Source organism: Euleptes europaea, chromosome 16 (genome assembly GCF_029931775.1).
Source record: "Euleptes europaea isolate rEulEur1 chromosome 16, rEulEur1.hap1, whole genome shotgun sequence".
Lineage (NCBI taxonomy): Eukaryota > Metazoa > Chordata > Lepidosauria > Squamata > Sphaerodactylidae > Euleptes > Euleptes europaea.
Window position 1 is genome coordinate 28,530,621 of NC_079327.1, and position 25,587 is coordinate 28,556,207.

Sequence of the window (25,587 nt, forward strand, 5' to 3'; positions counted from 1 at the left end):
GGGCACCATAGGTCAGGAGCGGCTTGGCAGCGTGTAACACATACGGTGATGGGTCAAAATTTTATTTTGAAATTTAAAATTAATTTCCACATTTGACTTCTTGCTGCAAGGTTCACCATTTTTGACCATAACACACTGTGACAAATTATAATAAAGCTGAAGGACATACCCCGAACTCCTTACTGAAACGGAGCTTTAATCATGATAGTTTTAACTGGATACATGTAATTACATGTAATGTACTTTACCTTTTTAATGCATATTGAGCTGTTTGGAAACCTTTGGGGCCTAGGGTTGTCAACTCCGGACTGGGAGATTCCTGGAGAATTGGGGGTGCAGCCTAGAGAGGGGCTCCAGCAGGGTATAATGTCAGAGAGTCCACCTGCCAAAGTAGCCATTTGCTCCATATTGACAGATTTGTCAACCTCCAAGTGGTGACTGTTGATGTCTCGCTGTTACAACTGATCTCCAGGTAACAGATAAGTTCACCTGGAGAAAATGGCTGCTTTGGAAGGCGGACTCATTATATCCCACTGAAGTCCCTCCCCTCCCCAAACCCCGCTGTCTTCAGCCCCCCCCCCCAGTCTCCAAGATATAATTCTGGGAGACCTCCAGGCCCCGCCTGGAGGATGGCAACCCTAAGTTAAACACTGGGCTGATGTACATGCAAATAAAATTAAGAAACAATGTGCACATTCATCGTGGCGTTTGAGTGCAGTGGAAAAGGCAGATCAAACATGCTATCAACTCACCTGAAGATGCCAAATTTTTTTTAACAAGAAATAATGAACTGACAGAACCTACTACAGAAATGCAAAAAGAAGAACAGACAGCTCAGGGAGCAAGGGGTGAAGACTGTCACAGACAAGAGACCATCTCAAGAAAGCCCAGAGATGACAACAAGAAATCCAGACAGAAGAAAAAGTTTAAAAAGAAGGACTAAGATAGCCGGAAGAATTTTAATTTGATTTTTATAAGGGGAATGGGAAGAGTAGAGGTATCACAATATTAAATTAGTTTTTTCCCCTAGGGATTTAAGCTTTTAAAGATCTAATCCATTATAATATGACAGAGATGAGTAATTGGAGAACAGTGTATTAATATATTTTGTGTTGTCTCTGTTTTTTTCCCCTAATGGTTTATTCTTTTTTCCCTGCTTATTGTTATTGTTATCTTATTATTAATTATGGAAAGGTACTATATAAGGGGGAACTATAACATTAAAATAATAATATATCAGGATTAGAAAATATTAACACAAAGGAGATACCAGATTAATGTTGGGAGAGAGGAAGTCGGGGAAGTTCACCACATTTAATTAGATTTAATGTTGAAGACTTACATCTAAATATCTGTTAATGCTTTGTTGGTTTTAAGATTAGTATATAGGTTGTATTGTTAAATGAGATGTGTGGTAATTATTGAAAAATAATAAAAAATATATTTTAAAAAAAAGGCTGAAGAAAGGTTAGAAAGCACAAGCTAGGAATTCCAGATATAATTATTTATTGGATTTTGTGTGCATATCTGTTTGCAAGAGCATTTGGAAGAACGAAGGCACTTGCTTGACTTTCTTTTTTTGGGGGGGAGTGAAAGGATCGCTGCCCCTCTCCTCAAAACATTTCGACTCTTGACTGGAGAGAGAAGTTATGGATATATATGAGGATGGCTAAATTAACGGAATTCCTGCATGGAAAGGATATGGAAGAATTAAAAAAAAAAACATGGTCTAAGGCCGCCTCATATTGGGATAATTTGGCAAAAACGGATTTTACATTATTAATTAACGAGTTATAGAAACTAGTTTTAACAATTTTCTATTTTTGTGTTAATCAGTGAGATAAATACTGTCTAGAGACACTTCTTCGGAAGTCGGGTGACGGGTCCCTTTTTAGGTGGGTGGAGGGGGAAGGGGTATTTTTTTGAATTTTATAAGTCAAGTAATCATGAATGTAACAATTAAGATATATAGATATCCTTTTGTTTTTTGGTATCTGTTTTTTGTATTTTTATGTTATTTTTATTGTATTTTCTTTTTTCTTTTTTTGTTATGTTATAAAAATTAATAATTAATAAAAAATTAATAAAAATTATATATATAATTAATTTTATGACATATATTTATAATATATATTTATTAATATATACGTTATGTTATAAAACTTATATATATGTGTGTGTGTGTGTGTGTGTGTATAAATATAAATAACATATATTTATAATATATATTTATAATATATATTTATATATTTATATATATATATATATATATATATATATATATATATATATATATATATATATATATATATATATATATATATATATAAAAATATAAAAACATTTCCACTCTCGACCCTTTTCCAAGTAAAAGGTTGCAGGGGGGAAACCACCACCCGCTCTCTCCGAGCGAGCTATTCTATCCGCCGGGCGTCCTCGGAACGCCACGCGCGCAGTTCGTGTTTCCGGGCCCCGTTATGAACGCTGCACCAGAGAGATGTCACGGGGACAGGGGGGGCGTTATCGCCGACGGACCCATACGGATCGCTGGAGGAGCCGTTCGCTTCGGAGTCACGCCAGAGCTCGGAGGAGAAGCGGCGGCCGGCTCGTGCCTCGGGGGGTGGGTGGGTGGGGAGGTCCGGCCGGGTTGCATTGCAGCCAGGGACATGAATCTGGAGCGGCTGAGGAAGCGGGTGCGGCAGTACATAGACCAGGTGAGCCCAGGCGGAGTCTCCTCAGGCGCCTTTCGCAGCCCCTCTCCTCTGGCGCCGGCCACGGATGGGGTGGCTTTCGAGGCTTTCAGGCGGCATTTCGTCTTTTGTGGGTAATTCACAGTGGGTCGCCGTGTTAGTCTGTCTGCAGTAGTGGAAAAGGGCAAGAGTCCAGTAGCACCTTCAAGACTAGCAAAAATATTTTCTGGTAGAAAAGGGCAAGAGTCCAGTAGCACCTTAAAGACTAGCAAAAATATTTTCTGGTAGAAAAGGGCAAGAGTCCAGTAGCACCTTCAAGACTAGCAAAAGTATTTTCTGGCAGGGTATGAGCTTCCGTGAGCCACAGCTCACTTCTTCAGATACAGCTAGAATGTGAATCCATCTGTCTTTAAGTAGAGGAGAGTGGATTCAGACAAGCATTAGTATGTAAATGTTAATAGTATGTAAATGTGCATAGCAGGCGTGATGGGATTAGGTGTGGTATGCAGAAGGTGATGGTATCCCATCACGCCTGCTATTCACATTTACATTCTGTTAACATTTGCATACTAATGCTTGTCTGAATTCACTTTCCTCTACTTAAAGACAGATGGATTCACATTCTAGCTGTATCTGAAGAAGTGAGCTGTGGCTCACGAAAGCTCGTACCCTGCCAGAAAATATTTTTGTTAGTCTTTAAGGTGCTACTGGACTCTTGCCCTTTTCTACTACTGCAGACAGACTAACACGGCGACCCACTGTGAATTACCAGGTAACTGAGAACACTTTGCTTCCACTCAGATTTTTACACACAAACTTGTGGCCCGCGAAAGCAAACTGCCCCTTTTTTCAGGGCTAGGTGTTCCATTGAGACACACACAAAAGACAATAGTAGAAAAGGGCAAGAGTCCAATAGCACCTTAAAGACTAACAAAAATATTTTCTGGTAGGCTATGAGCTTCCGCGAGCCACAGCTCACTTCTTCAAATACAGCTTAGAATGTGAATCCATCTGTCTTTAAGTAGAGGAGAGTGAATTCAGACAAGCATTAGTATGTAAATTTTAACAGTATGTAAATGTGAATAGCAGGCGTGATGGGATACCATCACCTTCTGCACAACACACTTAATCCCATCACGCCTGCTGTGCACATTTACATACTGTTAACATTTACTAATGTTACGTACTAATGCTTGTCTGAATTCACTTTCCTCTACTTAATGACAGATGGAGTCACATTCTAAGCTGTATCTGAAGAAGTGAGCTGTGGCTCACGAAAGCTCATACCCTACCAGAAAATATTTTTGTTAGTCTTCTAACTGGACTTTTGCCCTTTTCTAATATTGTCTTTTGTGTGTGTGTGTGTCTCAATGGAACACCTAGCCCTGAAAAAAGGGCAGTTTGCTTTCGCGGGCCACGGGTTTGTATGTAAAAATCTGAGTGCAAGCAAAGTGTTCTCAGTTATCTGGTAATTCACAGTGGGTAGCCGTGTTAGTCTGTCTGCAGTAGTAGAAAAGGGCAAGAGTCCAAGCATTTTAAAGACTAACAAAAATATTTTCGGGTAGGGTATGAGCTTTCGTGAGCCATCTTCAGATACTCATACCCTACCAGAAAATATTTTTGTTAGTCTTCAAGGTGCTACTGGACTTTTGCCCTTTTCAGTTATCTGGGTTCAGTTGTAGTGCATTAGGGAGTTGCAGTCCAATAGGGAGTCTGAGGTGTTATTCTGTAGCAGCAGAGCAAAATTCATACCCAGTAGCACCTTAAAGACCCAACAAATTTTTTTCCCCAGGGTATAAGCTTTCGAGAGTCAAACCTAACTTTGTCAGATATGAAGTGAGTTTTGACTCTCGAAAGCTTAAAGGTAAAGGTCCCCTGTGCAAGCACCGGGTCATTCCTGACCCATGGGGTGACGTCACATCCGGGTGGTTTGCCAGGGCCTTCCCCAGTCATCTTCCCTTTACCCCCAAGCAAGCTGGGTACTCATTTGACCGACCTCGGAAGGATGGCAGGCTGAGTCAACCTTGAGCCGGCTACCTGAAACCAACTTCCGTCGGGATCGAACTCAGGTCGTCAGCAGAGCTTGGACTGCAGTACTGCAGCTTACCACTCTGCGCCACGGGGCTTGAAAGCTTAAACCCTGGGAAATTGTGTTGGTCATTTATGTGTTACTGGACTCGAATTTCGTTAGGTCTGCAGAACTTCAAGGCACTGAAGGCCACGAGGGGTGTAGAAATACTTTTCTCAGCAATTGCTGGATGCCTCAAAAATGTTTTTTTTAAATTAAAAATAAATAAATGTGTGTTCCTAGTGTTTATTTCAATCTGCTTTTTGAAAGTTTTCAGCAAAGGTATACTGGTAAGTGGTATTTATGAATGCACTGATCCGTTTTATGAAAGATACAGTGGTTGATATCTAGGAGGAGTATGGGGGAAGGGAGAGCCTTGTAAGCTTCCCTTAGCTCCTTGGATGAAGAAAGGCAACATAAAAATGGTCAATTAGACATTATTAGTTTTGTGTAATTACACTAGATCAGATACAATGTGACACGTAAACTTCCGAAACCACATTTTGAAGTCCAGCTCAGCCTATTTGTCACTTGACAAATCTGAGCATATCCCTGTTTCTCAACTTCAGCGCCCATCTGGAAACTGGCAGTATTAATAACCTGCCTATCAGAGCCATGCTCGCTGACAGGATTGTCTATAAAATGCTTTACAGTTTTTAACAACAATCACTGATACAGCACTTTTAATCAGCTGCAGTGTTACAAAGAAACTGGGAAATGCAAAGTGGATGATGTACAGGTTGCTTCTCTCCTATTGTCATTAAAATAGGTGAAAATGAAAAATGCAGTGAGATGTACTCTCCTTCCCATAGCAATATGCCACTTAGGCTTCAATGCTATCATTTTATCAATCACATTCAGCACATTCAGCACTGCAGCTCTAAGGGCATTTTTTAGTGGTGTCAAACAGGTCTCTGGATAGGTGTTTTATAAAACTTATAATACAAATGAGGTTTTAATTTCAGTGTTTTCAGATGCTTGAGCTACAGGTGAAGTGCTTATTTTTAATTCTACCTTTATTATACTTTCATCTCACCTTTACACAAAGGAGCTTAAGATGCTGTATATGGTCCCACTTTCCTCCTGTGCTCACACCAACTTTGTGTGGGTTAGGCTAGGAGAGACTGACTGGTCCAATAGGAGTTGAATCCTATCTCCCCATCTTTAGTCCAGTACTTAAATTGCTCTACCACACTGACTCTAAATTTTAGAAATTATAAAAAGAAACAGAAGTTAGAACTCTGTCTGAATTATGTTCTACTTGTCTACCTTAAACCAAATGGCACATTATCATATAGAAAGTATATAGTGTGACTTCACTGAAAACAATTCAGGGTGTCTGTTCAGTAATGGTGTGGGGGTTCTGATAGGGACATAAATATATTAATGTATTTGTTCAATTACCGTAAGTATATTTAGCATGTGCAAGTGATTTTAAAATCTGTGCCTATGCTTTTGAGGGAGAGGGCAAAGGGATACCACAATTATTTCTCCAGTTGGCATGGGTCAATATGGAGGTAGGAGACGGATAAACCATGCAAAGGGATGGGGGGCTGGCACTTGGTTCCTGTGCCTTGTTCTGGTTTTTCTTTCAGACCATTTGGACCCTGTCAGCCATGTTAATACTGTATACTATTGCGCCTAAAAATGTTGTTGCTGAATGTCAGGTTAGTCTCTGGTGAAACTGTTAAGAAGTCTGATCTGGTATGCATTACTGAGACCTGGTTGAATGAAATGAGAGTTGTTGTGTCCACAAGGTTATACACTACTACCAAAATGTGATGGTTAGGGAGGGGGAGTACCATCGTCTACCATCACCCTTTCCAGGTTTCAGGTTTATGTAGTTTGTAGTGGAATCATGTAGTGGGGATTCTGTTGGTTGGATTCTGTCTACCCCACTGCCTCTTTCCCTGCCTGGGCTCTTGTAGGTATTCTTAGACTTGGTGTGATTCTTTTAGCCCTTGAGGTCTTCAAAATCCATGCTGGGGCCAGTTTGTCAGGAGTGGCCCAGGATTTCATCGTAGCTAAGATAGGGTTGAGACTGCCTCAAGTGTACCTTAATCCAACGTAGCTAAGATAGGGTTGGGACGCCTCAAGTGTACCTTGGTCCATACATATTCATCATACCATATGCATCAGGAGGATTTGTACCTATTGAGAACTAAATGAGTTGGTGGGGGATACGTCTGTGACACCTTTGTTATGGACCAACCATTATTTGCAGAGGTTTAGACTGACAGTATATCATAACTTCTGCAAGTTAGGGGATCTGTTAAATGCTTATGGATCCAGATGGATTATGTCCTGTGTAGTGAAGAGCCTTCTCCACTCAGCCTCTTCGGGTATAAGATCAGAAAATTCTATAGCTCATAGTGATATATTTGCAAAGTATTCTCCAGGCAAATATTCATCCTGACATAGACTCGATTGGCTTACTAGTCCAGTCCCAGTTATCAGAATGCAGTCTGATTAAAGTTTCTTGGAATGTTGTTGGGGAGAGTCCAGGAGGCAGTAAGTGCTTTGTCAAAGGAGGGGGTAGTGTCCACCCCCTTCTTTGAAGGAGCTGGCTGTAAAACCCCTTCTGAAGAATCAGTATCTGGATCCATAGTAGTCCAGCGACTTCACACCACATTGTACTACTATTTCCTTGGAACAGCTTTCTGCCTCTTTGTTTGTCGGTCGAGGCATAGTTTCTTAGGGATGTACCCACCTCTTGTCATTTGTGCTTGTGCATTTTCCTCCCTTACGCTAGAATACAATCTTTGTTAATTTGTCCTTGACTCATAATTCATGAGTTCTAGTCTCATCTATAGTGTTATGTCGCTGACATTTTATCAGTATCTGGGATTTATCAATATATCATAGTTGATCCACCACGAGACCTTAGATAAAAATATAGGGAGTAATGTGAGAAATAAGCAACAAGATATAATGTGTCTGAAGTGTCTTTGAAGAGATTTCTCTCCCAGACTCTTCAAAACTGTAGTTCAAGTTTCCCAATATGGAGCAAACTCCTCCTAATATAAGTTTAGAACCTATAGGACAATATCGTTCTCCAAACATATTTGTTTTCTATAAACAACCTATAACATTTGGTATATTTTTGTCTCCTAAAAACAGCAACAATATCAAAGTGCTCTATTTTGGGCAGACAAAGTAGCTTCAATGTCTCATGGTAAGCCAGATTTTTCTTTAAGTCTATCTATGACTGTTCAACTTTCTAACTGCTCTCTTATTGTCTTCCATTCGTGCACTTTGCTTTCATATGTAATGTTTGTTTATCTAAGACCTTTGCGCCCAGAACAATGCATGAGGAAGCTTTGATACAAGATAATAGAAAAAAATAATGTGACCAATAAAATTTAACCAAATAAGATCCATGTCGTATGATACATTAAAATCAGCAACTGAAAATTTCTTACACAGCTCAGGTAAAGGTAGTCCTTTACCTGATGAAAGGATGGAAGGCTGAGTCAACCTTGAGCCGGCTACCCGAAACCAACTTCCGTTGGGATCGAACTCAGGTCGTGAGCAGAGCTTGGACTTACTACTCTGTGCCAGCTTACTACTCTGTGCCACGGGGCTCAACCCAACAATAAATGAGAATCAGAATAAAGACCAGTAAGTCACAAACTCAATACCAGAGGTGAACAGGAACCAATAAACAAGGGACTATGAACATCTGCATACTTGAGATGGAGAAAAGTTCATTATCTGGTATTTTCTAGGATAACATGCCCTCTCCTTCAGGATTTAGATTGTTTGGAATAATCATTTTAAACATTTAAAGGAATTAAAATCTTCCTGACATCTGCAGTCCGCCATAGCTAGAGGATTTATTACCTTTGGTCTGGTTTGTGTTGATACCAAAGGATTTAAACAATAAATTTCCCAGTGTAACATATCTACTTCCTTAGGAAATTATTGCAGTGTCTGTCTCTAATGCACACAGCTCAGTAATATCGCAGAAACAGGGTCTGTTTTCATCCAGGATTATACAATATTGCCAAATGCTGTGTAAAATTCAGTTCATAAACCACCATATTTCTGAGATAGATAATGATATGAATTTTATACTATAGCTGGAATTTCTTTGTATAAATATTTTTTGGATAACATAAATATATTTATGTCTGAATGTACTATGTATTATATTTCATGGGAACAAAATCAGAGTTGTGAGGTCTGAAGGGCTTCAGATCATGCTTAACACTGTATGGTTATTTCTAGAGGAACCACAGGACATCTATTGGCTGGCCCAGTGTCTTTACCTAACGGCTCAGTACCACAGGGCAGCACATGCCCTTCGATCAAGAAAGCTAGATAAGGTAAGAGGCTTGCAGGTGTATCCCGCTACTTCCGTTTTTAACCTCTGGATTCACAAATTTCTGAATGTGGCACTGCAAAACCTACTTATTTTTCCACCCAGTGTGGAATACTAGACAATAGACTGCTCTTTGTATCCTTGAACAAATCAATGATGAAGACTGTTGCTTAGAGCCATAGTACTTTATGAAATAAGTGATGAGACAGAAAGTAGGATAACTGGGTGGTAGGGAATGAAAGAATCCGTGGAAGCAGAGTGAGAACTTTGTGAGAGGATTTTTTTTTTTTTAAGGATGGCATTTGCTTATTTTAGCTTGGGTATCTCAAATTGTGGTTTTAAATTTTGCTTTTAAGTCTTTTGTTTTGTTTACATTGTAAGCCACCTTGAGTTCCAGAAGGTTGAAAGGTGGCTAACAGATGTTTTCAATAAATAAATATGCATACAGTTCAGAAGAAGGTGGTAAATTAAACTGAAGACCACAATTTTGCTCACAGGTGTTTTGCTGAAACAGCTGGTGGGAGGTCACATTACAGGAAACCAGAGTAGTGTGAAAAGATAATATGTTGGAAAATTGCTCCTCTTTTTCCTCTTGGTTTTGTTATTAATACAAGCACGAACAAGATTATTTCAAGGTTAAAAAGTCAATAGCTTTTTTTTTGGGGGGGGGGAGAAGCCAGAAGGAGAGTGTTCAGGGTTGTAGAAGATGAAAAGAGGTGACTGAATGTATGCATGATCTATTGAAGAAATGGTTGAAGTACAATAAGCAGCAAGTGCTGAGAATGAATTAACAATATGAGGCTTAAGAGGAACAAGTGTATGTCAGGAGTCAGGGTCTTTACTCTTAACAGTGGCTTACTTTTTCCACACAGTACAAAATAATAATTTGAGCAATCTTTGTTTCTCTCTTAGTTGTATGAAGCATGTCGATACCTTGCAGCTAGGTGTCATGTAAGTATTTACTTACATGCAGTCTCTTCTGAATCAAACTGTCCGTATTGCAAAAGAAATCACGTGGCAAAACAAGATATCTCTCTAGTCAAACGAAAGCCTGAAATGTCTTAATTCAAAGGGTATAGCTTGAGGTCTGTATTTAAGACTCAAGGCAGTTAATAAGATTGAATAAACATGAAAATGCTCTGGATTCTGAAAACTTACTTTTGTTGATTCGCCTTATTTTGGCTGTAAAGAAGAAAGGGAATGGGCTAAGTGAGGAAGGCAAAGGGTTAGTAGAAACATGAGAGAATGGGTGCAGCTAAAAAAGGCAGAAACAAAAGGTCCAGAGATGAGCTAAGTACGTGGATTGAAGGATCTGGGTATATAGAACCAAAACAAAGGCTGAGCTGGAGTTTAGATGTGGATGTAAACAGTCAGAAGCAGGAGAGGAAGATAAAGCTGCCTTCGAACATGTACTGATTGTTTGGGTGTACACTAGTAAAATGCTTGTCCCCTGTATGCGACTATTTAATTATTAACTTTGAATTTCTTTGTGTAGTATGCTGCAAAAGAGTATCAGCAGGCTCTTGATATTCTTGACATGGAAGAACCAATCAATAAAAGACTGTTTGAAAAATATTTGAAGGATGAAAGTGGGCTGAAAGACTGTTCTAATGACTGGGAGGTTTCACAATCTTCAGTAAGTTAGAAAAATCTATGCACAGTGTTTTAACGGGAATAATGCAGAACTTTTATGAAGGACTTTTAAGATATTAAGAAGGACATTAAGCCATAAAATCATGGCTAAGTAGGGTAGAGTCTTTTCTTAATTTACCGAGTCACTGTTTATGCAGTGTGTATGACACTCACCCACTACTAATTTTACAATGTGTGGAACAGTGTAGTGTGTCATACTGGAAGAGAGCCACATACAAACATGGATGAAATGTTTTCTTAACTTGTCAGATTTAATTTTTGATCATAATCAAATATCAAACTCTTATTCAGTCTCTCACCACTGGCCATGTTTTCACACCAGATCAAGAGCTCTATATGCCTTTTGCGGGGAAAGATTTACGATGCTCTTGATAATAGAACCCTGGCAACATTCAGCTACAAAGAGGCCCTCAAACTCGATGTTTACTGCTTCGAAGCATTTGACCTTTTAACGTCACACCACATGCTGACAGCACAAGAAGGTAAGGATGGTTGAGTTCTCACTGGATTCCATTGAATTCTATGACTCAAAGTTAACAGCGTGCAGTGTGGGACACTGTTGAAGAAGAGAATGAGTGGGTCATCTAGTTCAACCCCCTGCACAATGTAGGAAATTCACAACTACCTCACCCACACACCCCGAATGACCCCTATTTCATGCCCAGAAGATGGCCAAGATGCCCTCCCTCTCATGATCTGCCTAAGGTCATAGAATCAGCATTGCTGACAGATGGCCATCCAGCCTCTGCTTAAAAACCTCCAGGGAAGGAGCGCTTACCACCTCCTGAGGAAGCCTGTTCCACTGAAGAACTGCTCTAATTGTTAGAAAAATCATCCTCTGATTAGGATGATTCCGTAGCTCTCTTAATATGTTTGCTTTCTCTTTTTTGCCATGGATAAGGAGTAGTTGGGGAGTGAATAGGCAGTCATGCTGGATTTTTGTTTGTTGTTGATGCATTCAGAAAAAGAACTTCTTGAATCGCTACCTCTTGGGAAACAGTGCACAGAAGAAGAACAAGTATTGCTGCATTTTCTGTTTGAGAACAAACTAAAAAAGGTAAAAGATATATCTTAAGGTACTATAAATGATGTCTTGTCTTCAAATGTAAATTTGATATGATTTAGTTTTACATACTTTAATATAAAATAGTTTATATTTACTATTTTAGTTTTTAAGATCTACTTCTTTTATACGTTTTATCAGTTTAGCACAAGTCAATATAAAATTGCCAACATTTCTACTATTATAATTTATTTCAATTATTGTTTTAGTGATCATATGTGTATCTAGGTATGGCATACTGCATTTTTAAAACAATGAATCAAGAGTCAGAACAACTATAAAAAGAAATAACACTTGTCAGAATATGGAACTTGCTGCAAAAATGATTGTACTAATTATGAGCAATTTTAAGTGATACGATACGGAGTGGTTAAACTACATTTATTTAAGTATTTCATTTAAATATGATCTATGTAGAAGATTTACTCTGGGCATGGAGAAGAGAGATGGTATTTGCCTGGAATTCTCAAAGCAACCTTCAGGCCAATCATTAGTTTTGCTTTTAGGACAGAAGAAATTTGCTTTGAGGAGGACTAGCATGACATAGTTGATGAATATATGTTTTCCCAGGTTGTCTGTATGTAAACAAAACAGTATAGCTAGGCATAACTGGCATACACCCTGAGCCATCTAAGGATGGGGGTGGGGCTATTCCCAAATTAGCCCATCATTGGCTCGAGAGGCCTTGTGAGTTAGGAAGGGAACACCCTTGCTGGTTGAGCATTATCATCTGAGTCCTTAGTTGCTCGAGTGGCATGTGGGGGATGAGGCTTAAAACCTCTCAGCACTGTTTTACATGACAGTGAGAATAAACTAAGCCAGCAGTAATATTGGGTAAGTTTGGAGGCAGGGAATGCTTGCCCCAAAAGGTGGAAGCATAGTTAAATTGTGGAACTCCCTGCCCCAGGATGTGGTGATGGCTGCCAACTTGGAAGGCTTTAAGAGGGGAGTGGACATGTATATGGAGGAGAGGGCTATTCATGGCTACTTGTCAAAATGGATACTAGTCATGATGCATACCTGTTCTCTTCAGGACCAGAGGAGCATGCCCATTATATTAGGTGCTTTGGAACACAGGCAGGATAATGCTGCTGAAGTTGTCTTGTTTGTGGGCTTCCTAGAGGCACCTGGTTGGACACTGTGTGAACAGACTGCTAGACTTGATGGTCCTTGGTCTGATCCAGCATGGCCTTTCTTCTGTTCTTAAGCCATGGTAGGCTGTTAGTTAGCCGAACTCACTTTAATTCAGAGATGTTTAACTCATGTAGATCAATAAACTAGTCAACTTGTGTACTAGTGTCTTGTGTCCTTATTCGGGGGTACTGGTACATTTTAAGTTGTGTATGAAACTTACATGACTATTTATATGAAGACTTTCAGAACTGTTTTACTAAGCTGCATTTGTGGTAGCGCTGATCATAGGAACCTTCTGCAGCTCTAGAGTGAGATTACGGATCTAAACTGCTGCTATTTGTTGAAACTTCTTTTTCTTACAGTATAATAAACCAAGTGAAACGTTGATTCCTGAATCAGTAGATGGTCTTCAAGATAATCTGGATGTAGTCGTATCTTTAGCTGAAAGACATTACTATAACTGCGATTTCAAAATGTGCTACAAGCTAACTTCTGTGTAAGTATAGAAATCAGCTTTTGTTATAAATAAAGGTACACACAAAGGGTTGCTGTCACAGTGATGAACTCAGTTTGATGGTCACTTTTGAGACATACATTTTTCAGGTTGTGCTATTGTGCTATTAATATACTTTTTAATGTTTGCCTACTGAATTCACCGAGACAGCAATAGAATTCTATTAGGAAGTTATATGTTTAGTTCAGTTAAACCATAACACATTATATGATTATGCTTTGTGCTAAATTGGATTTGGTTGGGATGTATTTGTAAGGAGAAAACTTCCAAGCTAATAATGCTTAACCATCTGAAATGGTAAAACCTTGCCTGCTGTGTTTCTAGCAATTAGAAATTGCTATAAGAAGGGGAAAAGGCCTCTAATCGTAGGGCAATATAATATAAGAATATTTAAAAACCGGCCCTTGCTATTCTTTTGAGTTTTTAATTTAATTTTTTTACTTTGTTATTCAATTTTAGTTGTATTATTTTCGTGCCTTTAAATTGACCTATAAAATAAAGTTATTAAATATTTCCAATGCCGTTATGGTGTTCACACTTTCAACAGAGATGGAAGGTTCCACAGTATACCAGGTCAGGCTGTACTTTTTTCCACAGGGAATATAGTGAGTGTTCCAGTACATTTCAAAAATCCATGGCCTTATTGGTTAAATGTGGAACTTACTCATATAATGACATTTAATGCAGCAGTAAGTAAAAAGGTAAAGGTAGTCTCTTGTGCAAGCACCAGGTCATTACTGACCCATGGGGTGATGTCACATTTCAACATTTACTAGGCAGACTGTTTATGGGGTGGTTTGTAATTCCTGCTTTAAGTCTGCATGTACTGATCTCGCTTCCCCCAGTGGCTAATGCAAGTGGTGAGGGCTGAGAGTACTTTTCAGCGCTTCACTGCTTGCCTTCCTTTGTGCTTTTTTTTGCAAGGTGAGATTCCTCACCCACTGCCACTTATCTGCCCCACACAGTCTTTGTTTCCCATTCATTCTTGTGCTTTGACCTGAGCAAATTAACAAACTTGTGAAACGTTGTCTGGAAGGAGAGAAATCAGCCCACTGCTCTGGTCAGAGAATAACAACTAGATAAATATAACAAATTAAGGCATTTTTAGTGCCCCCTTGGATGGCAAGAATATGTGATATACTTGTGAGGCAATTTATATCATAATAAAAATCGGGTCTTATTTTTGGGGCTATCTTTAGAGTAATGGAAAAAGATCCCTTCCATGCAAGTTGTTTGCCTGTGCATATTGGGACGCTTGTAGAGCTGAATAGAGCAAACGGTAAGGAACTGTTTAAAATATGTCAGACATTTTATCAAATGTGAGAAATCAAAAAATTGAGCACTTATGGCATAGAAAGCTGTTAATCCAGTGTCAAGATATGAAATCTTTATATATCCTTGAATCGTTGAACAACAAGTTTGCAGTGTGTTTCAAGGTAGCAAGGACATGCCTTGCCTCTTGACAATTTATAACAATAAGCAATGTTATCACAATAGGCAAGGAAATTGAAATTACTTTTCAATTTTTACGATACATGATTGCTCATAGCAAGATATAAATGTCCATAGAAGCCACCGACAATGGGTTTCCGATATAAATTCCCATTTCGCGTCTGCTTCTTTGGTCGTGGCAATCCTATCATGACTGTTCTGACTGGAACTTGTGTTCCGTTCATAAGGTGTATAACTTCCTGCTTCTAATGGATGACTGGATAAATGTATCAAATGTAGCATTTTCTTTTAAAAGTGGCTCCAAGATTATTTTTCTGTTCAATCCCTGGTTATTTTACTATGACTCTCGAGTAAGCCTTTCAGATGTAACAGCAGAAGATACAAGATATTATATGCATTGTTGAAGAAGCTGGGGACCTATGAAGAATCACAAAGGGGAGACAGTTTAAAACACACATAAACACATATCAAGATTTTGCTCTCCAGGATCTTTTAAGTAAACAATGTCAGCCTGGAGATTTAATAATTATTTTCTTTCTACCCAGAGAATTCATCTTGTTTGATTGAATATCTGCATTTTGCCATCCCTTTTAACATAAGATAATGCTATTTGTATATCATTCTACAATATTTAGATTCACTCCTTGCTTCTGATTTTTAACAGAGAAGTATTAAACACTTCCTATAAAGAAATCTGTAATGGTGGCTCATCCATGCAGGAAATCAAATACATAACTACTTGTGTACTCATTTTGGTAATCTAAACAAACCTTAAGTAATTGTGTTTGACGTATTATTATTTTTTCCTCTGTCCCTCCTAGAGCTGTTCTACCTTTCCCATAAACTGGTGGATTTGTACCCAAATAATCCTGTAAGTTGATGCTTTGTTCTCCGTCTCATAAAATTGAAGTAAATCTAACTAGCAAATTCTTGTAACAATTTGATGAATGATCTTGAGCTAGAATTATACCTTAAAAGAATGCACAGCCTTTACAGAAAAATAATAAATATATAAAATTTCGCAAAATGGAATAGACATATTGTGTTGATCATATTGCCCTACAATTACCCCAGGTGTCTTTGATACTTGTGTAGCACACTGAAGAGGCTTAGTGGTTAAAGACTCAGGCTATCACTGGGGAAATCTGGTTTCAAACCCATACTCAGCCATGACACTCACTGGATGGCTTTAGGCCGAAAAAGAATGATTGGCCATTTTCGCAAGGTTGTTATGAGGATAAGCAGTTGGAAAGGGACCTTGTATGCCACCCTGAGCTCCTTGAAGGGAAGGTAGGATAAAATTAAATATGGCACTTCTTTGGATCCACGTTGGAATCTTCAGGAAGAGGCATGATGCAACAATTTTGTATGGCTTCAAATAATTACATATTCTTTAATTTGCTTAACTCATTACAACAATAACTTTCTATATGCTTAATTTGCCTGAATTTTTATTTGGTAATTAGGTCTCTTGGTTTGCAGTAGGATGCTACTATCTCATGGTTGGCCATAAAAATGAACATGCCAGAAGGTATCTTAGGTAAGTTACTCTGGTTTTACTTAGCCTTAAGGTAAGATTTTGCAGTCCAGTAATTTCAGAAAGTGTGTGCAAATTGTAACTTTATGTTACACGTCCTGATAATATAAAGATCTGGGGCACTAGTATCTTTTTAGCACTGGAGTTTGCACAGTTTAGCAAATGCCCATTAAGTTTGGGCATTATCCTTACCTCGTAGCTGTCCTTGAAATGTAGTATTTAAGCACTGTGATTAAGATCACCAGTTTTGTTGGTCCTTGATTTATGAGTCTGGTGTTTATGTTTCAGCAAAGCCACTACACTTGAGAGAACATATGGTCCAGCATGGATAGCATATGGGCACTCGTTTGCCGTTGAAAGTGAGCACGACCAAGCAATGGCTGCATACTTCACAGCAGCCCAGCTGATGAAAGGGTAAGTCCCAAAGTAGGCAGCTAGGTAATAGGAATGTTGAATAAAATTGCAAGATGCTTCTTACAGCCCATTCCTGAGGTGGAGGGCTGTGCCCGTGACTGGAGGAAGCACAGCCGCGCTGCCTCCAAAGGAGGTTTCAGCCCCCACCCCTGCCCGAGACAGAAACCTTCCCCTTCATAGGGTTGCATGGGATACGCCACCTCAAAAGGTAACGTATCTCCAGAAAAGGGAAAGGGGGCATTCCCTGGCTGAAAGGGCTTAGGAGGCTGCCTAAGGGTGGCTCCTCCCCTGACCCAGTGCCAAAACGCCCCGGGAACACCCCCAGGAGGCTGGCACACAGACGTATGCTGTCAGGATGCTGCCGCGAGGCTGTGCCCTAGGTGGCTTCCACAGCAGCACCAGTACTATGACATCCGGGTCCCCCACCAGCATCCATGTCACCCTGGGTGGTGTAAGTGGCATGGGCACCAGTGTGGGAGGCCCGAACACCGATGCAGCCCCTTCCTGGCCTCCTGAGGACTTCTGCCCTTAAGGCTCAGGAATGGGCTGTTAGTGAAGGAATAGTACGTTCTTTTTTTCTTCCAATAAAATATTAGTCCATGTGTCCTAAGATGTACTCAGAGCTTTGATTTGTACTTTGCAGTGGGATTGATGAAGTTGTCATATGAATATATATGTGTTGTTCACATTGGCAACCTACATAAATTATAGATCAGTCTGTACCACTGAAGCTTTACTACTGTATCCCATTTTGTTCATGTTGAAAAGTATGTGGAAAAAATTTGACACTATAGATAAAAGCTTTATATAAATGAAATGCATCACAAATGCCTCATTGTCTGTACTTTGTTGCAGCTGCCACTTGCCAATGCTCTATATTGGGCTGGAATATGGTTTGACCAACAATTCAAAATTAGCGGAACGGTTTTTCAGCCAAGCTTTGTGTATTGCACCCGAAGATCCTTTTGTTATGCATGAAGTCGGGGTGGTAGCATTTCAGAATGGAGAGTAAGTTTATTTTGCTGTGGATTGTCTCAGTAGTCAGAGGGTAATCTATTTGTGACTTGTTGGTCAGTTAAGTCAAAATTTAGAAATCATTCTTTTAAGTTGTAGTTGCCATTTCAGAATATACTGTCCATAATGAAATATGACAGATACTGTTACATGCTGCATTGTCTGGTTTATGCATACTGCCAACATGTATAACCCACGTTGTAACCATTTATCACAGTAACTGTTCAGTAAGTGTAATTTTTCTAACAGTAACAAGATAAGTGTCTCTTTAAAACTGTGAAGCACCTATTGCTCTGTTGTATCTTCTAAAAAATCTTCTTAGGCTGGAACAGTGAGGAGATTTAATAATGCCTTTAAAATCAAAACACATCAATTTATGCCTTTTCAAATTAGCTTAAGCATTTTTATTGCTGCATATTAATGGCATGCCTTGATGTGGATGGCCCAGGCTAGCCTGATCTTGTCAGAGCTTGAAAACTAAGCCGGGTCGGACCTAGTTAGTACTTGGATAGGGCTTCCACCAAAGAAGTGCAGGCTTGCTGTGTGGAGGCAGGCAATGGCAAACCACCGTCTCTTGCCTTGAAACCCCTACAGGGTCACCATAAGTCACATGAACACATGAAGCCACCTTATACTGAATCAGACCCTTGGTCCATCAAAGTCCGTTCTGTCTACTCTGACCGGCAGCAGCTCTCTGGGGTCTCAGGCAGAGGTCTTTCGCATCACCTTCTTGCCTAGTCCCTTTAACTGGAGTTGCAGGGATTGAACTTGGGACCTTCTGCATGCTGAGCAGATGCTCCGCCACTGAGCCTCAGCTGTGACTTGATGGCACTTTCCACTATTAATGACATTCTATTAGACTGAAAAAAGATAACCTCCTTTTGAAATCTGATAAACAACTTCTTACCAGTTACAGAAGGATTAATTTCTTAATGACATTTTTTCTTTCAGCTGGAAGACTGCAGAAAAGTGGTTTCTCGATGCATTAGAGAAAATCAAAGCCATTGGAAATGAGGTTTTTAAAATTTAATTATGCTTTTAATATGGCTGGCCATAATTCTGTCTCTACCAATAGATTTTGGAAATTAAGTGCAGAATGACAGCATGTCCGGGAGTGTACCAGAAAATGGCTAAGCACAGCCAAAGACATCCTGTTCTCAGAATTCATCCTTCTTGAAATGGCATACAGACCCCTGACTGTTGTTTTATTTAATTTCTTTAAACCACTTTTTTATACAACTTTTCCACCCACCTTAGGGCCCCCAATTTGGCAAACAGTACAAAAATTCAAACAAGATTTAAAACACATATAAATATATGAAAATAATTAAAACAGAACCCACAAACACATGAACAAGAGCAAGGGTCAGTGAGAGAACACCAGATAAAACAAACAAACAAAAAGGCTTCACCCAGAGGTGGAAGATAATGATAGAGGGGGGCAGACAAATCTCCCTGGGGAAGATGCCATGACTGAGGTCTTTTCCCTGGTTGCTATGCATCTGTACACATGTGGTGGGGGTGTCTGAAGCAGGGCATCTGAAGATGACCACAGTGGTCAGGTAGGTTAATATGGGAGTAGGCAGTCCTTTATGCTGACCCTGAGCCTTATAGGTCTTTATAGGTCAATATTGGAACCTTGGAACCTTGAATTAGGTCCAGAATTAGGAACCAGTGAAGGTGGAAAAAGACTGGACTGCTGTGTTCCATATGACTCACTCCAGCCAGAATTCTGGCCACAGTAGCCTGCACCAACTGTAGCTTTTGTACACTCTTCAAGGGCAGCTCCATATAGAGCATATTGCAGTAGTCTAGTCTAATCTAGATGTTAGCAGGCCATGCAACCCTGTGGCAACATCTTTTCCCCCCAGAAAAGTCTGTAGCTGGCTCACTAGCTGAAGCTGATGAAGGGCACTCTTGTCTACTGCAGTTCCACAGGAAGCCTAGGTCCACTAGTACCCCCAGGCTACAAACCTGTTCTTTTAAGGGGAAGTGCAGCCCCATCCAGAAGAGGACATACCTCAATTTTTGGGTCAGTCCTTCCTTCCACAAGTATTGCCTTAATTCTGTTGGGTTTAAATTTCACCTGATTAGCTTTCATCCCTCTCAAAACTGCTTCCAGGCACCTGTTCAGTTTCCACAGCCTCCCTGGAATCCACTGGAAGTGCAAAATAGATCTGAGTATCATCTGTATTTTGGTCACAACCCATCCCAAATCTCTGGATGACGTCTCCCAGCAGCTTCATGTAGATGTTGAATAGCACGGGGAACAAGATGAAACCTTGCAAGCCCCCAGAGGCCAAGGGTCTGAGCAGCAAACCCCCCCGCCCGGCACCACCCTCTGAAACCTACTTTCCATGTAGGATAGAAACCACCACAGAACAGCGCTGCCCAGTTCTAACCCTGAAAGGTGACCCAGAATAATATGAGGATTGAAAGCTTCCAAGAGGTCCAAGAGCATCAGCAGGTTTGCACTCTCTCAATCCATCTCCCAGCATTGGTCATCCACCAGGGCAACGAAGGCTGTTTCAGTCACATAGCCAGGCCCAAAATCCAGACTGGAACACATTCAATTAATCCACTTCATCCAGAAATCCTTGGAATTGTCCTGTTATCTTACCAGGCACATCTAGGAATGCCAGCCTCCAGGTGGGATCTGGGATCTTCTGGAATTACAGCTCATCTCCAGACTACAGAGATCAGTTCCCCTGAACAAAGAAAGGTGGACTCTGTGGCATTGTACCCCAGTGAGGTCTCTGTGCTCCCCAAGAAGAAGAAGAAGAATTGTTGTTTTTTTACCCTGATTTTCTCTACCTTTAAGGAGTCTCAAGCCGGCTTACAATCATCTTCCCTTCCTCTCCCCACAACAGATGCCTTATGAGGTAGGTGGGGCTGAGAGAGTTCTGTGACTAGCCCAAGTCCCCTAGCAGGTTTCATGTGGAGGAGTGGGGAAACCCAGTTCTCCAGATTAGAGTCCACCACCCTTAACCACTACCCCACGCAGGCTCCATCCCCAAATCCCCAGGAGTTTCTCAACCCGGATCTAACAAGCCTACTTCCCCCGTCCCCTTCCGGAGGCCAGGGCGGGCCTGGCCAACCCAACACACCTCTGTACCATCCCTCTGTGATTGTGTATTAAATCAAAGCTCTTTGTTCCTCGGATGCATCCAGCAACCCAAACTCTCCTGTTCTGCTGCTGGACGCATAGGTTGTTTGATGTCTCATGGAGAGAAGTGCTGTTGCAGTCCCAGGGGATGAAGGGCTGAACCAGCACTGATTGGCAGGGAAGTAGTCTGGTCCAGCCTGGTCCATCTCTCTCTAGTCAGCACTTGTACAGGGTGGATTGCTACCCAGCGTGTTGTAGTAGTTAAGAGCGGTGGAGTCTGATCTGGAGAACCAGGTTCGATTCCCCACTCCTCCACATGAGCAGCCAAGGATAATATGGTGAACTAGTTTTGTTCCTCCACATGAAGCCAGCTGGGTGACCTTGGGCAAGTCACAGCTCTGTTAGAGCTCTCTCTGTTAGAGCACCTACCTCACAAGGTGTCTGTTGTGGGGAGAGGAAGGCGATTGTAAGCTGGTTTGAGCCTCCCTTATGTGGTAGAGAAAGTCTGCATATAAAAATCAACCTTCTTCTTCTTCTACCCCCTTGCAGTACCCAACACAGCCTGAGAATATCGTGATTTTGTTCCTGTGTTGGCTGTGAGAGGCCACTATGTGACTTAACCTAACTTTCCTCACCAGTAATAGTTGTTCTACATTGCATTGCAGTACATCCTGCGCTCGGGTTGTGAGAGGCACAAGGTTCTGGCACAGCTGCATATCTAGTTTATTAGTCGCGAATGAGAGCAGGTTGTATCTGTTGCAGCTTTCCCATCAATCTTACATAATTGTAATAGGGTATGTCCTGTTTAGCTGAGCACACATCTGGATCCAGAAAACATGCCACCTCAGGAGCTGGACTTGTGTTTCTCAAAGAATGCTCAATGCTCAGTTCCCATGCCATGTGGGAAATTTTGTTTGAAACTGAGGACAATTTCCTAAGTAGTCTGTGATGTGACATAGGCAGATAAGTATTTGCACCATTCAATTTTTTAAAAAAAATTACAATTCCACTGGATACACTTAAGGTTTTTGGGAGATTAGTATAGCTTTTCAGCATGTAGCCATGCTTTCTAAGTAGGAACTATTTTTATACAATATGCGATCTGAAAGGTTCGTTATTAAAAAATGTCTAGTGGATTACCTGATTTTCTGGCATCTGGATTATTTTCTAAAAGGTAAAAATGTTAAAATTTGGTCTGTATGTGATTTTTGCTTTGTCTTGCAGGTGACAGTTGATAAGTGGGAACCTTTATTGAATAACTTAGGACATGTGTGCAGGAAACTAAAGTAAGTGGGAAAATGAGCTATTTTGATTATTATTTGAACTATTTCCCCTTACTAACATTGAGTCTTACAGCCCATTCCTGGGGGGCGGTTGGGGGCAGCCTGGAGCGATTTCTAAAACAAGGGAAAATGCCTCCATAGAGAAAAGCGAGGCCACACCACCCAAAAAGGTGGCATAGCCGTGGCATAGCCATGCTGCAGCTCGAGGGGCAATCCCAGGTCCAAAGGGGTTAGGAAGATGCCTAAAGGCAGCTCCGCCCCCAAGAACTCTCCGGGAATGCCCTCCCACTCCAGCGCAGGCTCCCGCTTCCAGGATTTCGCTGCCGGCATAGCAGCACTGCCGATGGAGCCCCATGCAGTAACATGGCTTCCTGGCACTGGCATATTTGCCCCCATGCTGGCATAGGTGCCACTTTATTCCGTGATAACGTAGCACCTACGCCGGCGCGGAGTTACACCAGCTCCTAAAGAGTTTCAGCCCCCCCCCCTTTCAGGATTGCAGCCTTAGTTTGCAAAGCCTGAGACATTTGTTGACTTGTAATTTTTACGTCCATGAGATAATTCCGTATGTGAGTTCTTCACGGACACTTCTCGTGTATTTCCATGTTTCTCCAATGGTCCAAGAGAGAGCTTTGGTGTTCTTCAAAGCTTATAGCTACCATTGTTCTGTGACTCACCTTACCCCCTGTCTTGCAGCTTCTTTTAAGCTGTTTACTTCCATCTTACCCAGTGTGTTGTGTGCGTGTATGTGTGTGTGTGTGTGTGTGTGTTATGGCCAAATATCTGCCCATGATGCTTCCTCCTCCTAGAGTTTTTTTGTTACTATCAGCAACATGATGTTAAAAAGAACATTATTGTAAAATAGTGTCATTTCTGGATATGCAGTATTCAGAAAAGTTAATAATAACACTTATGTATGAAAAGTGATAATTTTTTATTCATTTTAATACATTAATAGGAAGTATGAAGAAGCTCTTGAATATCATCGCCAGGCTCTAGTGCTGATTCCTCAGAATGCTTCTACATATTCTGCCATTGGATACATACATAGTTTGATGGGAAACTTTGAAAGTGCCATTGATTATTTTCATACAGTATGTGCATTCTTTGTTTATGGCAAAATTATTTGTTGCAAAGCCTTCTAATTTACAGAGGTTTTTAAGTAATATATTTCCTCTTTCTTTATTTTATAACTTTTTTTAAAAAATCAGGCCCTTGGTCTTAGGAGGGACGATACCTTTTCAGTTACAATGCTTGGACATTGCATAGAAATGTATATTGGTGATTCTGAAGCTTACATTGGTAAGTTTGCCATTTTAATATCCTAACTTCTCTAACAGCTAGCAATTCAAATTTTATTTATTTATGTTATTTATAGTCCGCCTTTCTCGCTTGGTCTCAAAGTTGAATTGAATGCTTGATTTTTGCTTGCTAGAAGGATGCTTCGGCCAGGGGAAGGAGTGGTTAACTTCCCCTGATTTCTCCCCCTCCCTTCTACAGCAAATATCCTTATGCCCAGTGCTGTTTTTGTGGAGGTGGAGTCCCTTAAAGCCTGGGGCAGTGTTTCAGAGGGTGTAATAGAATGCAGTGGAAGGGAGGGAAAGTTCTGTTTCACAAGCCAGAATTGGATAAAAACCTCGAGGTTATGGTAGTGAGCTACCGTATATACTCGGGTATAAACCGACCCGAGTATAAGCCGACCCCCCAAATTTGAGGCCAGAAAGGGAATTTCTTATTGACCCGCGTATAAGCCGAGGGTCCATAAGAAATTCCCTTTACTGGTAATGCTGCGCTCTAAAATGGCGGCTGCCATTTTAGAGCACAGGGATGGTCTTGCCCCTGCCCCAGGTCGCCCTCCCGCCGGCCTCCCGGGACCTCCCAACCCACCCCGACCCCAGTGCCATCCAAGGGGGGGAGGGGGAAGAGCCCCTGAACCCCCTACTCACCGGGAGAGGCGCTCTAAAATGGCGGCCGCCATTTTAGAGCGGAAGGAAGAGGCCCAGAGAAGGCCCGCTGGAGGCCTGCGGATCAGTTGTAGAGCGGGAGGACCAGCCCTGGTGAGGTGGGCGAGGTGGGGGGGAAGAAACTGCCGCTGCCACCACACAGCAGAAGGCGCGGTGCGGTGGGGGTGGGCTGGGGGGAATCAGCTGGCTGGGGGGAGTGCCCTGGGGGTGTGGGGGGGAGCACGCTGGGGGGGTGGGGGGAACCAGCTGGTCGGCTGGAGCGCGCTGGAGCATGCTGGGGGGGTGGGCTGGGGAATCAGCTGGAGCGCGCTGGGGGGGTGGGGGGTAATCACCTGGAGCGCTGGAGCGCTCTGGGGGGGTGGGGGGGAGCGCGCTGGGGGGTGGGGGGGAATCAGCTGGACCGCGCTGGGGGGGTGGGGGGAATCAGCTGGAGCGCGCTGGGGGGTCGGGGGGAATCACCTGGAGCGCTGGAGCGTTCTGGGGGGGTGGGGGGGAATCAGCTGTCCGGGGGGAGCGCGCTGGGGGTGGGTGGGGGGTAATCAGCTGGCCGGCGGGAGCGCGATTCAGGCGGCTCCGAAGGAGAAACCGCCCAATTACCGTATTGACCCGTGTATAAGCCGAGTTGGGATTTTTCAGCCTTTTTTGGGGGCTGAAAAACTCGGCTTATACACGAGTATATACGGTATGTATGGCAAACATTGTCTTAAGAGCCAGCGCGGTGTAGTGGTTAAGAGCGGTGGTTTGGAGAATTGGGTTTGATTCCCCACTCCTCCACATGAGTGGCGGAGGCTAATCTGGTGAACTGGATTTGTTTCCCCGCTCCTACCCATGAAGCCAGCTGGATGACCTTGGGCTAGTCACACTCTCTCAGCCCCACCTACCTCACAGGGTGTCTGTTGTGGGGAGGGAATGGGAAGGTGATTGTAAGCTGGTTTGATTCTTCCTTAAATGGTAGAGAAAGTCTGCATATAAAAGCCAACTCTTCTTCTTAAGTTTCTACAGCAGTGGATTGAAAATTATACTTTAAAGGAAGTCACCTAATAGCACAGATTAACTACATAAAATCAACAACATTAACCTAGAAAATCTCTTTTTAGGGACTGCAATTAAGGATAAATTAAGGTGCTATGACTTTGATGTGCATACAATGAAGACACTGAAGAACATCATTTCACCTGCATGGGACGTATTGGAATTTGATATAGAAAGGCAAACTCTAGAAGAAAGTAGCATCATGGCGCTTGAAGCACCACATCAGAGGAAAACGGCAGAAGCACCTCCTCCATTAGACGAAACTTTTGAAATTGAAATGAATGAAAGCGATATGATGCTAGAAACATCAATGTCAGATCACAGTACGTGACTCTAAAA

The 25,587-nt window shown here is 41.5% G+C and overlaps 1 protein-coding gene across 2 annotated transcripts; it reads left to right on the forward strand.

The window, feature by feature from the left end:
• Positions 1-2,664: 2,664 nt before the first annotated feature.
• CDC16 (cell division cycle 16) lies at positions 2,665-25,587 on the forward strand. Of its 2 annotated transcripts, XM_056861680.1 has the most exons (18): positions 2,665-2,714; positions 7,879-7,933; positions 8,989-9,086; positions 9,995-10,033; positions 10,578-10,718; positions 11,058-11,217; positions 11,698-11,792; positions 13,295-13,428; positions 14,646-14,725; positions 15,720-15,769; positions 16,365-16,438; positions 16,724-16,849; positions 17,705-17,857; positions 18,815-18,878; positions 22,194-22,255; positions 23,211-23,346; positions 23,464-23,554; positions 25,314-25,587. In XM_056861680.1, exons 1-18 carry the CDS (start codon positions 2,667-2,669, stop codon positions 25,577-25,579), a joined length of 1,872 nt encoding a protein of 623 aa, XP_056717658.1. In that variant the 5' UTR covers positions 2,665-2,666; the 3' UTR covers positions 25,580-25,587. The 2 variants fall into 2 exon arrangements, with proteins under 2 accessions (XP_056717658.1, XP_056717659.1); XM_056861681.1 differs by lacking the exon at positions 2,665-2,714 and having other exon boundaries at positions 8,991-9,086.